The sequence below is a fragment of the Lates calcarifer genome, linkage group LG2 (genome assembly GCF_001640805.2).
Source record: "Lates calcarifer isolate ASB-BC8 linkage group LG2, TLL_Latcal_v3, whole genome shotgun sequence".
In the NCBI taxonomy this organism is placed as follows: domain Eukaryota; kingdom Metazoa; phylum Chordata; class Actinopteri; family Centropomidae; genus Lates; species Lates calcarifer.
Genome location: NC_066834.1, coordinates 26481299 through 26493801, shown reverse-complemented (window position 1 = coordinate 26493801; position 12503 = coordinate 26481299). Strand labels below are relative to the sequence as shown.

The following is a 12503-nucleotide window of genomic DNA, read 5'->3' as shown; positions in this document are numbered from 1 at the left end:
TAACATGCAGTGGATGTTCCTCCATGATCCTCCAAGAGCAGAACTACATTTCTTTATTTCCCCAAAACCAAAGAAAGAAATTTAAGACAATTACGCCACTCTGATTATCGTAATAAACCTCACACATGGATAACAGCACAGGGGACCCATCAATGGTGGACTGTCCACAGACCAATGAAGCAGTGTGGCCATCATCCCAGCCATCAACAGCCAAGAGGGAACTAGCAAGGGATGGTTTAGCTGTCCCAGCTGCAGTGTCCAATCCAGATATGCTTAATTGATCATTTATTAGATTATACCTAGCTGAAACTACTGCAGCCTACAAAAACAGTTACATAATACTCAGTCAAATACTCAGTTAATGTTGAAACAGCTTTAGAGAGGTGCTGATTCAACTTCATGATCATTTTGGCAGCTGCAGTTTGTGGTGCTGCTGGATTATATTGTGTTACACAGGAGGTGTTATTGTTATTATGCCTAAACTCATTGACATACAGTGCCAAGAGACATTAAATGAACTCCTTTGATTTTCATATATTTTTGCATAACTTAGTCATAAAGTGTGGTCTGATATTCTTCAAAGTCACAATAATGGACAAAGTCGCTGGCCTAACTCTGACATTACCTGCACTACGTGACATAGCCTGGGGAGGAGCTGTGGCACAAAGTCCGATTGAACACGCGGGGAAGCGTACAGTGAAAGAAGAGGCTGCCATATTGCAGTGATACAGCGACTTTACCTGACTGAGGCTTCAACACCGCTGTCTCTCTGTAACAAAGATGCTTTCGGCGCAGGGTTTTGGAGACACTGGGAAAATGAAAGAATATCACTATACTGGTCCAGTAGAGCACCGGTTCTCACCGTACGCTTTCAACGGAGGGTGAGTATCATTTTCCAACTGGTGGCTAGTTAGCCTTCTAGCTAACATTTACTTCCAGATGGGCTGTGCTAACTAGCTAGCCAGCTTAGTCAACTTAAACCAAACATAGGTGAAGTTAATGAAAAGTTTGTGAACGGAGCCGGGTTTATTCGTTCAAAACACGAGGCATCCATATATTATCTTGATGTGCACTTAGCATTATTTACTACAGATGTTTAAACAGAAAATTTAGTTGCCAAGTATCACAGTTTCAGTTTCGAATCAGTAGCATAGCTTCCGTTAGCAAGTGTCAGGGACAACAATGCATTTTCCTGTTTGGTTAGATGGATTATAATATGACTGAACTAATCTGTGCTGTGTCATTTTTAATCATTTTTAGAACTGTACTAGCTGTTGCTGGGGAAGACTTCGCCATCGTAGCCTCAGACACCAGGCTGAGTGAAGGCTACTCAATCCACAGCCGGGACTCACCGAAATGCTACAAGCTGTAAGTCTGCACTGTCACCTCGTACGGTCAGTGAGGGGCAGCAGAATTAACAATAACAAGACGCCATACCATGTCTAGTTAATCTTTAAGCGGTCGTCCTGTATATGTTTTTTAAATCATGTCAGCTCCACTACTAAGATGGGAAGTGTAGTTTTGCTGTGATTAGTGGGCCACATGTATAACTGAAAAACATGTTGGTCTGACTGTGTCCTACTGTTGTGCTTGTTCCTCACAGGACAGACACAACCGTCATTGGATGTAGCGGTTTCCATGGCGACTGCCTGACTCTGACCAAAATCATTGATGCCAGGCTAAAGGTAAGCTGATGCAGGCTGGTTTTTTGGTTTCACTCTCCCTTTCTCTGCTGGCTCTGCTAACTGTCCTGTCCCTGCTTGTACCTCAGTGTTGTTTAGGACACAGTTCACATGTGGCTGATATCAAAATGTGTCTCATTGTCTTTTAATCATAATTGTTGTGTTTCTTTCAGTTTAAATTATTCAATAAATGTCTTATGAGAAATACTTTTATTGTTTAATTGTTGCTGATCTCTGAACTAATGTTCTCCCTGCTCTCCCAGATGTACAAACACTCAAACAATAAGACAATGACCAGTGGAGCCATTGCAGCCATGTTGTCTACCATCCTGTACAGCAGGAGGTTCTTCCCCTACTACGTGTACAACATCATTGGAGGACTGGATGAGGAGGGTATGTACTTAAACGCATCAGTTAGTAAGATGAAAAATGTAATGATGTATTGATTCTCTATAAGTATGTTTGGATGTTATTATGACAATCTAATCTGCTGTGACTGCAAGGAACAGGAAATGTTACGCTTACACTATGGGTCATAGTATCACACATTTAAGTTGAACTAACTTAGCTGTGTCCTAGTTGAAAACTAAAACTTTTACTGTGTTCTTGTTATATCTGTCCTTGTTCGTAATATTTTATATCTGTATTGTAGGCAAGGGAGCAGTGTACAGTTTTGACCCAGTGGGGTCTTACCAGAGAGACACCTACAAGGCTGGAGGATCAGCAAGTGCCATGCTACAGCCGCTGCTTGACAACCAGGTAGGTTACCCTCACATGCATATTAACCTACTGTTGCCATATTCCTACTTTTTTTGCTATCAAACAAATGTGCAGTGCTCCCTGCAGGTTTCCTTTATGTGGACAAGATACATCCCTGTCTCACTCTATCTCCAACACTTTCTGCCACCAGATTGGTTTTAAGAACATGGAGGGTGTGGAGCATGTCCCTCTGACTCAGGACAAGGCGGTTCAGCTGGTCAAAGATGTCTTCATCTCGGCCGCAGAGAGAGATGTCTACACCGGAGATGCCCTTCGGATCTGCGTCATCACCAAGGAGGGCATTAAAGAGCAGACTATACCTCTGAGGAAAGACTGAGGAGTAAAAATGATGTTTCCATCTGCCTCTGCTTTCTTCTGTTCTTTCCACACTCACCCTGTTGGTTTGGCCCTTTTACATCAGGTTTCTTAGAACAGGAGTTTTGATCCAGAGGTTGCTTCAAGTGACCTCTTATCTGAGGCTTTTACTGGGGGGCTGATCAGTTCATTAGGACCATTCATTTCAAATGAATGCTCTTCTCCCGTTTTCCATGATTATTCCCTTTGTGTTTTTGCCAATAGTACATCCTTGGTTTTGTGAATAGACAACCTGATTCTAGATCAGCACTCCTGTTCTGAGAAGCAAGGTCTTCGCTCACCCCTGCCTAGACTCTGCCTCTGTTTTTTCATTATGTTTTGGAGAGATTCAGATTCTGCTATTCTTTTTACATTCTTAATAAATGTAAAGAACTGATAAATCTGCTGCTCTTGTTCACTGCATGTGTTCACACACACAGATAGTTTCAACCTATTTAGGAAAAAGATCATAGGGAATGAAAACTGATGCCCACAACTTTAAATGGGCAAACAAGTGAGTTTATGGATTAAATATTGGGGTGGCAGCCACCAGTACTAATACTGTAAACTAAAATTCAGAGGGTAAGTGTTGACTTGAAATAGCGTTATTGAACTGTAGCATTACTATTTGAACTCCCAGTACTCTACATCATCTACATACACTAGTTAAGAGGGAACCTGCAGATTGAATTCTTAGCTCAACTTTAATGTCAACAGAACTGAGAGGACACATCATAAATTCTTTTAACTTGTTCATCAGACCTTTGTTTTTCCAATTGCTTGTCCTCTAATTGGCTAAGCTGTGGTCTCTTTAGTCCTATGACAGTCAGTCTCACTGCTGATCTCAGCAAGCTAAAACAGAAACGATACAGGTCTCTCATGTAGTCTGTTGGGAAAGTGGAATATTAAATTGTGACTACAACTGCTTCAAATAAGGCAGAAAAAGCAAAGGGATTACAGATAAAAGAATAAAAGATATAAGAATGTTTCAGTGCATTTCTCTTTCAGGGTTCACCGTTAGCCATCCTGACTGACTTTATGTACAGCCTTTATTCCTCCCATCATAAGGATTTATATATATATATATATAGAGACCAACATGAGTAATTTATCACAGAAATTCTATTTTTTATTCCATTTGTTTATAGAGAAATATAGAAACTGATCATTTCAACAACTTGACATCTGCCTAATTCATATTCACAGTGACCTGACAGCATTCCAGAGTGGGAGAGGCAGATGAGTATCAAAAATGCAAGGGTAGAAAGTTTCTGTTTCTGCTGGTGAGCAATTTAAATCCAAAACCACAAGAGATGCTGGGAAGTTTATCCTCTTTCTCACATTATCTTCATGGTCATATAAGGATTTAGAGTGTGTTGTTAGTTCTGCCCTAAAGTTAAGTCACTCTGGATATGGGAGAGAGGCAGAAGCAGGAGTCGGTAACATTTTTGTTTGTGCCATCTTCTCTGTTCTCTGTTTTTAAGTTTAATTAATTTAGGTGAGGATTTCCTGTTTGTTTTAGGAGTACATATCAGTTGGTTTAATTCAGTTTAATATTGTTTGTTAATGCCTTGAACCCAACCATAAAGCCAAAATGTCCCAAAAGTTCTAAGTAAAAAAATATTTTGCAGGCTAAAATCTCATGTTGTCAGGTCAGTCTCATTTTCATGTTGCATGTATGCTCTGCTCCTTAAATGAAAACTACATTTGAAACCTTTCAATACCAAAGATTTGTGAAGAGATATAATTACTATTACCAATAACTCAGTAACTTATAATGTACACATGGTAAGTATTATTTTAAGACACAAATGAAAATAATGTGACTCTAGTCTCTGAAGGTTTGTGTATAGGAGCACAGGACAGTGGTGAGGAATTTAGCTGACTGATGCTAGTGATGTTACCTCACACCCTCCACCCTCTTCATTTAGCTGGAGGAAACACAACACTTATTTATGACATTTCATCTCTTTTTATTAACTCAAGATAATCAGCAATTGTAACAAGTGTTTACTCAACAACTGTTTTAGTAATCAAAGACTCTCTCACACACAAACACAGACACCTCAGGCGTAGTACTGAAGGTTAGCCTTCTTCTTGGCCTGGACCTCCAGGATTCCCTCCATGTAATCCTCATGGTTCAGCTCTGTGGCTCCACGGCGCAGCGCAATCATACCAGCCTCCACGCACACAGCTTTGCATTGGGCTCCGTTGAAGTCGTCGGTGCAGCGGGCCAGCTCCTCATAGTTGACGTCGGGACTGACGTTCATCTTGCGGGAGTGAATCTGCATTATGCGAGCTCTGGCCTCTTCGTTTGGCATGGGGAACTCGATCTTCCTGTCCAGACGACCTGAGCGGAGCAGAGCAGGGTCCAAGATGTCCACTCTATTGGTGGCAGCAATCACCTGAAAAATGTACACAATATGACTGTAGATCTAAAGCTAGAGGATGCTGAGGTGAGGAAGAGGACAGTAGACTGGAAGTCAGAGTGTAACACTTTTTTAAAATTACTACAACTTTAGGAAAGTTACGATTTAAGGTTTGTATATCTACTAATCACACTTTGCCAGATTTGATGTGTAATTTGAAAAAAACATGTAAATCTCTTATTCTTCGTATTCTTCTATTGTGTACTGTCCTGTGTCCATATTTCAAGACTGAATTCTTTGTATGTACTTTTGAATTCTTTATTTACTTACTTCATTTCACATTTCTTTTGTGTCTATTCAGACGTACCTGAAAAAAGAAGCTTGCTGTCCAGCACCTGATCATTTAGGAGTAGTGAGTTCTCTTTTTCTATAATTTTTTAATGGTACGTGTCCTCTTTGTTTGGTAGCACAGACACTAAATATAGACTCAGTTTGGGCAAAGGAATCCTAAAGTCACCAGTGCAAAATACTGTGTTTATTACGTGTCTTTATTCTCTTACAGTGTTTATATCTAATGGCTAGGTCTTTTATTATTGTGATACTGACATTAGGAAAGAGGATGAAGCTATATTAATATAGTGAAGTTGTATTTGAGAGTAGATATTTTGTAATGTTTTTGTATAAAGATATACCCTGAGATAGTTTATATGTTGTCTTTTGCCCGTGTTAAATACTGCATTACAATAAAATTATATAATTCTGGACTCATTTGTGTATTTTTTTTTACTTTCTTGACTTGTGGCTTAAGATCTTGCTGCCTAATTTAACACTGCAAAGCAACAACAGAGTCAGATTGCTGCCAGAATGATATCTGATATTTTGTAAATACATGAAAATGATAGCTGATATACAGCTTCAGTTTGACTTTCCCTGGATTCCAGTGTGATTAACATCAACCAGACATGACAGTATACAGACTGTACATCAATATGTTTGGTGTGTGTGTATGGTTGTTTTGTGGCAGCGTCTTTACCTTGACCTGCATGTTGGGCTGAAATCCGTCCAGCTGGTTGAGCAGCTCCAGCATGGTCCTCTGCACCTCTCTGTCTCCCGCCTTCTCGCTGTCAAACCTCTTGGTCCCGATGGCATCCAGCTCGTCGATGAAGATGATGGATGGGGCTTTCTCTTTGGCCAGGGCGAAGGCATCTCTCACCAGCTTGGCTCCGTCTCCAATGAACATCTGGACCAGCTGTGGTCCGGCCAGCTTTAAGAAGGTGGCCTTGGTCTGAGCGGCGCAGGCCCTGGCCAAGAGGGTTTTCCCTGTACCAGGTGGTCCATACATCAGGACTCCCTTGGGTGGCTGGATGCCCAGGTTTTCAAACTTCTCTTTGTGGTTCATGGGGAGGACAATGGCCTCCACCAGCTCCTGGATCTGCTTGTCTAGCCCTCCTATGTCGCTGTACTGCTCCGTGGGACGCTCATCCACCTCCATGGCCTTTACCCTGGAGTCGTACTCGGTGGGTAAGGTCTCCAAGATCAGGTAGGAGTCCTTGTTGACACCTACCAGGTCTCCGGGCTTCAGCTTCTCGGCGTCCACCAGCCCGATCACCGGCAGGAAGTAGGTCTGTCGAGTGGAGGTCTTAATGACGGCACACTTTCCTTTCCTCTGGGAGTCCAGGTCCACATTAGCCCCGTCTTCCTCCTGGTCGTTAGGGTCCACATCCAGCAGCTCGATCACGTTGGACACCAGGTAGGGCAGGGTTTTGTTCACTTTGATCTTCTCCGTGTTTTCCTTGATTTTATCCTTCATAGCCTGCAGCTCGTGAGTCACCCTCAGCACCTCGCTCTTCATTATCTTTATCTCGCTGTCCAGGAGCCGGGTCCGCTGAACTATCTCCTCTGTAGACATTTTTAACACTTCTTCGCCGATTCCATCCTCCACTTCGTCCCAAACTGATTTGTCACTCAGCGACGCCATCTTTGCTCTGTCTGCCGTGAACTATGACACTGCGGAAAATAAAGGTTCCGCTTCCGGAAGCAGCCGGAGACGGTCATGAGCGCCGAAGAAGAGGGACCGAGTATGACACAAACCCGAGGCTGAATTAAATCTGTTTCTGTGCTGGTTTTAACTGCGCGAGGGCAACTGTAAGTCCACGGGCAACGTGCTGTGGTGCACCGGTAAATGACCGAGTTATTTGGGGCAGTTTTTAGTGCACAAAGTCGCTGCTTTCACTGTGGCCGCAGCGCGTTTGACTTCATGTTAGCTGGTGTAGCTAACGTTAGCTGTGCGGCTAACTTCAGCTAGCCACTGTGTTGATGTGTTACATTTTGGAGGCAGTTAAGACCTTCTGTTGGGAGACTGCATGGGTATAGACATATTTGTCATCCGTATTTTGCTTACTACACATCTCAAATGACACTCCATGTCCAGGGGCTCTAAATGAATGAACGTGTTAAAGTACCGTGAACAAACATTCAAGCGAAATGTGGGGACAAGCAAGTTGTGAATGTGTTGGCGCCACACCAGCGGCTCCGTGTCATTAGCAAGTTTTTCACTCAGATTGGATGATGCACGATGATAAACAATTAATAATTTGTTTTTTTATTCTTTCCATCTTTTCAGATACGATATAATTGTCAGGGAACAAGAAACCAGTAGAGGGTGTTCCTGCAGACTCCAGTCCACTTTGGTTGCCTCTGTTTTTCTACAGGCTTTGAGAAGGTTACTGCCTGCTCCTGGGTGGCAGTGAACCAACGTGAGTAGCTGAAGAGATGGACCAGAACAACAGTATACCAGCCTTCCAGGGGCTGGCCTCCCCTCAGGTAATGCTACTTTCAAGTATTTTATGGTCATGATATTCACAATGAATTCATCCTGTCACCAGCACGAGCCCTGAGCCATTAACACAGGGTCAGATTTTTAGCTAACCAGTACACGCATATGTCTTGCTTCACGTGAGCTCCCATCTTGCAGCTTCAGCGTTGTAGCCTATTTCTGCCTCTACATCACCTGCAAACTATGTTAGCATGCAAGTAATTGCTGTATTAACATTTTCTGCCTGTATTGGAAGGAATATGATGCTCACATAGCCCAGTGTACTTGGGTGGAGGTGGGGGCGCGTCAACTTTGTCACGGGGGTCCAGTAGATGTGTCATATAATGTCTCATACAGGACTGAGACTAAGTCTTGGAGCTGGGCCACAATCTGGAGCTGTAAATATAACCAAAGCATAGCTCCGCACCATGGCAGCAATGAGTTCACAGCTCGCGACAGATGATTGCATCCAGACTGAAACTATTTTTGGCATTGCCCTTTTATTGCATGAAATAATTGAAAATAGCAAGCAAGCTGAAACTTATTCTTACAATGATTGATAGTTTTTCAATATCCTCTTAATTCAGTACTGTAACTTAATGCTACTATTATATAAAACTAAAGTATTTATTTTTTTAATGTAAAAAATAGAGGCAAGCTGAAAAACATTGTGACGGTGATGAAATTTATTTATTTTTGCGTTTTTATCAGCATCAATTGTTCCTGATGTGGCTCCTCTGCTCAGTTTGTGCTTTATGTTGTTCTGGTGGTGTCTGCTTGTACAGGGCGCCATGACCCCAGGCATGCCAATATTCAGTCCCATGATGCCATATGGCTCAGGCCTGACACCTCAGCCGGTCCAGAACACCAACAGTCTGTCTATACTGGAAGAACAGCAGAGGCAACAACAGCAGCAGCAACAGCAGGCGCAGCAGGCCAACACAGGTATAACACACACTATTGTTATATCCCATTCATCACCTCCCAGCCTTACTTTCCCATTTATTCTGAGAAAACAATCTTAATAAAACGCAGTGGAACTTTATTATCAGTTCACATTATATCTCCAGGCCTGCCAGGAACATCGGGGCAGACCCCTCAGCTTTTCCACTCCCAGACAGTAGCGGGCTCAACCACCACAGCACTACCAGGGAACACCCCGCTCTACAACACACCGCTGACTCCCATGACCCCTATCACACCGGCCACACCGGCCTCCGAGAGCTCGGGAATAGTACCACAGCTACAGTATGTTTCATATGCAGTGGGAAGAATTGTCAGATTATCATTTACTGCTAATTGTGACCAGCTTTTTTGAAAACCATCCACTTAATGCACACACTTACGCTCTTTTCATACCCTCTCTACAATTAGAAACATTGTATCTACCGTGAATCTGGGCTGTAAATTGGACTTGAAGACCATCGCCCTGAGAGCCAGGAATGCAGAGTATAACCCAAAGGTGAGACTGTGACACGTTACTGTAATCAGTTCTGTGTTGCCCAACAGCACAATGTGATTTCTTTTTTCATGTGGCTTAAAGTTACATGGAATGATTTTGATGAACCTGAATTTCTGTCTAAAAATATACTGGATATATTAATGCTTTATATTATATGGAAGCAATGCTGTAATAATGGGAATCTCCATTCTCTTACTCTTAGCGTTTTGCTGCGGTCATCATGAGAATACGAGAACCCAGGACCACTGCCCTCATCTTCAGCTCTGGGAAGATGGTTTGCACTGGAGCCAAGAGGTCAGACTATAACGTGTTTCATTCATGCTAAAGTTCATGATGAAAAGCTAGATTTTCACAACAGTGATTTAATATACCTTGTTGCCAATAGTAGGAGACACAATACATGTGCTAGCCATGGCTGTCTTCACCTTAATACTTGTCCCGTTTCCCTCCTCATCTTTCCCTATGGTCTGCCTGCCATCAACCCCCCCCCCCCCCCCCCCCCCCCCCCCCCCCCGCCCCCCGCAGTGAGGAGCAGTCAAGGTTAGCAGCCAGAAAGTACGCTCGTGTGGTGCAGAAGCTTGGTTTTCCTGCCAAGTTCCTGGACTTTAAGATTCAGAACATGGTGGGCAGCTGTGATGTGAAGTTCCCCATCCGGCTGGAGGGATTAGTCCTTACCCATCAGCAGTTTAGCAGGTAACTTCTGTCATACGTTTCGTGTCCTGTGCCATGGTCACTCACTACTACTACTTCTCCTTTTTTGTCTTAGGCTTCGTCTTCTTTGTCATTGTCTTCTATCTTTGTCTTAGCCATTGGCTGTTTGAGTTGTGTTGTGAGAATTTCATGTATGCGGTCAAGAGACATGTCACTGAAGGATAGACATGATTTATTCTTGTCCACATACATGTGCAATCAGTTTCCTCTTTGTTTTTATCAGACTGAAGCTTGAGAAGAATTTACACCTTCTGAAAACCTGGACTTGAGATTGGTTGAAACTGAAATGAGATTTAGGATCAAGCCTTCAGTCATTATGCAAATACTGATGAGACAGGCTTTCTTTTCAACTTGAAATAATTTCTTAATGATTCAACCAGTTCTTCTAATGACAAAGTGACTTGTCTGTTGCAGTTATGAGCCCGAGCTGTTTCCAGGGCTGATTTACAGAATGATCAAACCCAGAATCGTCCTGCTCATCTTTGTTTCTGGGAAAGTTGTACTCACAGGTAAGACCCACTCAACTTGGCTCATTACTGGGAATATGTCAGACCTAGTGATATCAGCTTACTGCAGATATATCACTCAGTGTAGTAAATCATTGTAGTCAATTGTATCAATGTTTTTTTTATTGTTAAGGTGCCAAGGTGAGAGCAGAGATCTATGAGGCATTTGAAAACATCTACCCCATCCTCAAAGGCTTCCGCAAGACAACGTAGGACCTGTAGTTCCTTCTTTTACCCTCTCCCCAACCCCGTCTCTTTTAACTCAGATTTTTTTTAATTCACATGGAAGTGTCCTCTATATGTTGACCTCTACAAATGGACTGCTGTAAGGGCTGTTGTACAGGGATGTGATTAAGTCACTTTTTACTTTCCAGTGTTTCAGATTTTTTGGAAAAACAAGCTTTTTAAAGGTCCTTTTTTCTGTGTTCTGATCACGTGATTGAGTAAGCTCACTCGTTTCCATTTATTTACAAGTGTTAACGCCCAGTTTGCCAGGCTTTCTTTTTGTTGTCCCCATCATATCCCTGATTGTACATAAGGTTGTAAAGAAAATGTAAAAAATTGCTGACTGGAAAGAGAGGTGGTCTGACTGGGACTGTTTTTATTTTCAGCAGTTTTAAATAGTTTTGTACATTGCATTTTTAGTAATTGTCCGCTTGGTCTCCCAGTTGTATAAAGACATGTTTGGGTCTGTCAGCGCCACATTCCTATTAATAGTATTTGCTAAGATTTTAGTTTCCCAAGACTGTCTATCCCAAACCAAACCAGTCTGCATTTTCAGAGTTTTATTCTTATACTATGTACACAGGTTCAGCGTAGTCCTAATTTCAGAAATACTGGAAGTAGATTTCTCTTAAAATTGAAAAAATGTCAACATGACACAAAGTATAGTAGAGGCTTAAACAATCTGCAGTCACAAGTTGGATGCTCTTAAATTTTGAAATTACAGAGGTTAAACTAAACTGATCCAGGTCCTGCTACTGAAGTTTTCACCAAGTTCTTGGTTGTTTCTTCAAAGTTTTTCATTTCTGACACATTTGTACTTAAATCTGTGGCAGGGGTGGAGTCAGTCTAAAAAGAAGTTTGTATGAAATAGTTTGTGTTATAAATTCTGAAATAAGTCTTTTAATGGTTATCTATATATATAATTTCAGCAGTTATGAAGTGAGTCCAACTGTAAAGGGAAGGATGCTCTGCAACTTTTTGAACATGACGCTTTGTCTTTTAAAAGCTAGACTATCTTCACATTCTGCATCTTAAATTCATTAGCACTAAAAGAGTGTGATGGCAGATAGACTATGCATCATGTTGCCATGTTTGTTTTAAAGTTACCCTGTGCATTTTATTTGGCCATTCAAAACTATATTTAAAAGTTTTCTTTTGAGAAATAATTTTTGAAGATGGGCAAATGTAAATCTGTCTTGATTGTCTATGCTGTTTGCTCAGTCACACATTTGGCCAAAAAGCTACATTTAAATTGAGTTTAGATTTTGGGCACTTCTTGGTATGTTTCAACTGGACACATTCTTGATAACAATGTAAAAGTTAAGCCAATTCAGGTTTTTGGATTCACAATGTATTTGGTTTCACTAACTGTGTGTCTGCCACCTGACGTATAATGACAACACAGTGGTAAAGGAAATGAGGTTAAATACTGAACTACTCTTAGTATTCATTGATTTCTCTGTGATTCTGAGTTTAGCAGCAGCCAGGCAGAGAGGCCCTGTCACATCGAAATACAGTTCTTCTGAAATTGTTAATGTGCTGCACTGTGCATTAATAAAAATGTACATACTGACTCTGTTGTTACAGCTGCTTCTTTCACGACAGTAACATTTTAACTCA

At 41.8% G+C, this 12503-nt stretch overlaps 3 protein-coding genes across 5 annotated transcripts; 2 read left to right on the top strand and 1 right to left on the bottom strand.

The window, feature by feature from the left end:
* The first annotated feature begins 683 nt into the window (after nucleotides 1-683).
* Nucleotides 684-3196, top strand: psmb1 (proteasome 20S subunit beta 1). Its single transcript, XM_018666701.2, has 6 exons — nucleotides 684-881; nucleotides 1261-1368; nucleotides 1604-1685; nucleotides 1946-2075; nucleotides 2335-2441; nucleotides 2593-3196. Exons 1-6 carry the CDS (start codon nucleotides 781-783, stop codon nucleotides 2776-2778), a joined length of 714 nt encoding a protein of 237 aa, XP_018522217.1. The 5' UTR covers nucleotides 684-780; the 3' UTR covers nucleotides 2779-3196.
* Nucleotides 3197-4744: 1548 nt separating this feature from the next.
* Nucleotides 4745-7180, bottom strand: psmc3 (proteasome 26S subunit, ATPase 3). Its single transcript, XM_018666692.2, has 2 exons — nucleotides 6198-7180; nucleotides 4745-5200 (listed from the first exon to the last, which is right to left on the bottom strand). The coding sequence occupies exons 1-2, from the start codon at nucleotides 7140-7142 to the stop codon at nucleotides 4862-4864; spliced, it is 1284 nt and encodes a 427-aa protein (XP_018522208.1). The 5' UTR covers nucleotides 7143-7180; the 3' UTR covers nucleotides 4745-4861.
* On the top strand, nucleotides 7181-12456 carry tbp (TATA box binding protein). Of its 3 annotated transcripts, none has more exons than XM_018666694.2 (9): nucleotides 7181-7309; nucleotides 7788-7987; nucleotides 8765-8924; nucleotides 9032-9227; nucleotides 9354-9441; nucleotides 9644-9735; nucleotides 9967-10134; nucleotides 10567-10661; nucleotides 10792-12456. In XM_018666694.2, the coding sequence occupies exons 2-9, from the start codon at nucleotides 7937-7939 to the stop codon at nucleotides 10869-10871; spliced, it is 930 nt and encodes a 309-aa protein (XP_018522210.1). In that variant the 5' UTR covers nucleotides 7181-7309; nucleotides 7788-7936; the 3' UTR covers nucleotides 10872-12456. The 3 variants fall into 3 exon arrangements, with proteins under 3 accessions (XP_018522210.1, XP_018522212.1, XP_018522211.1); XM_018666696.2 differs by having other exon boundaries at nucleotides 7183-7309; nucleotides 9050-9227; XM_018666695.2 differs by having other exon boundaries at nucleotides 7197-7342.
* Nucleotides 12457-12503: the final 47 nt, after the last annotated feature.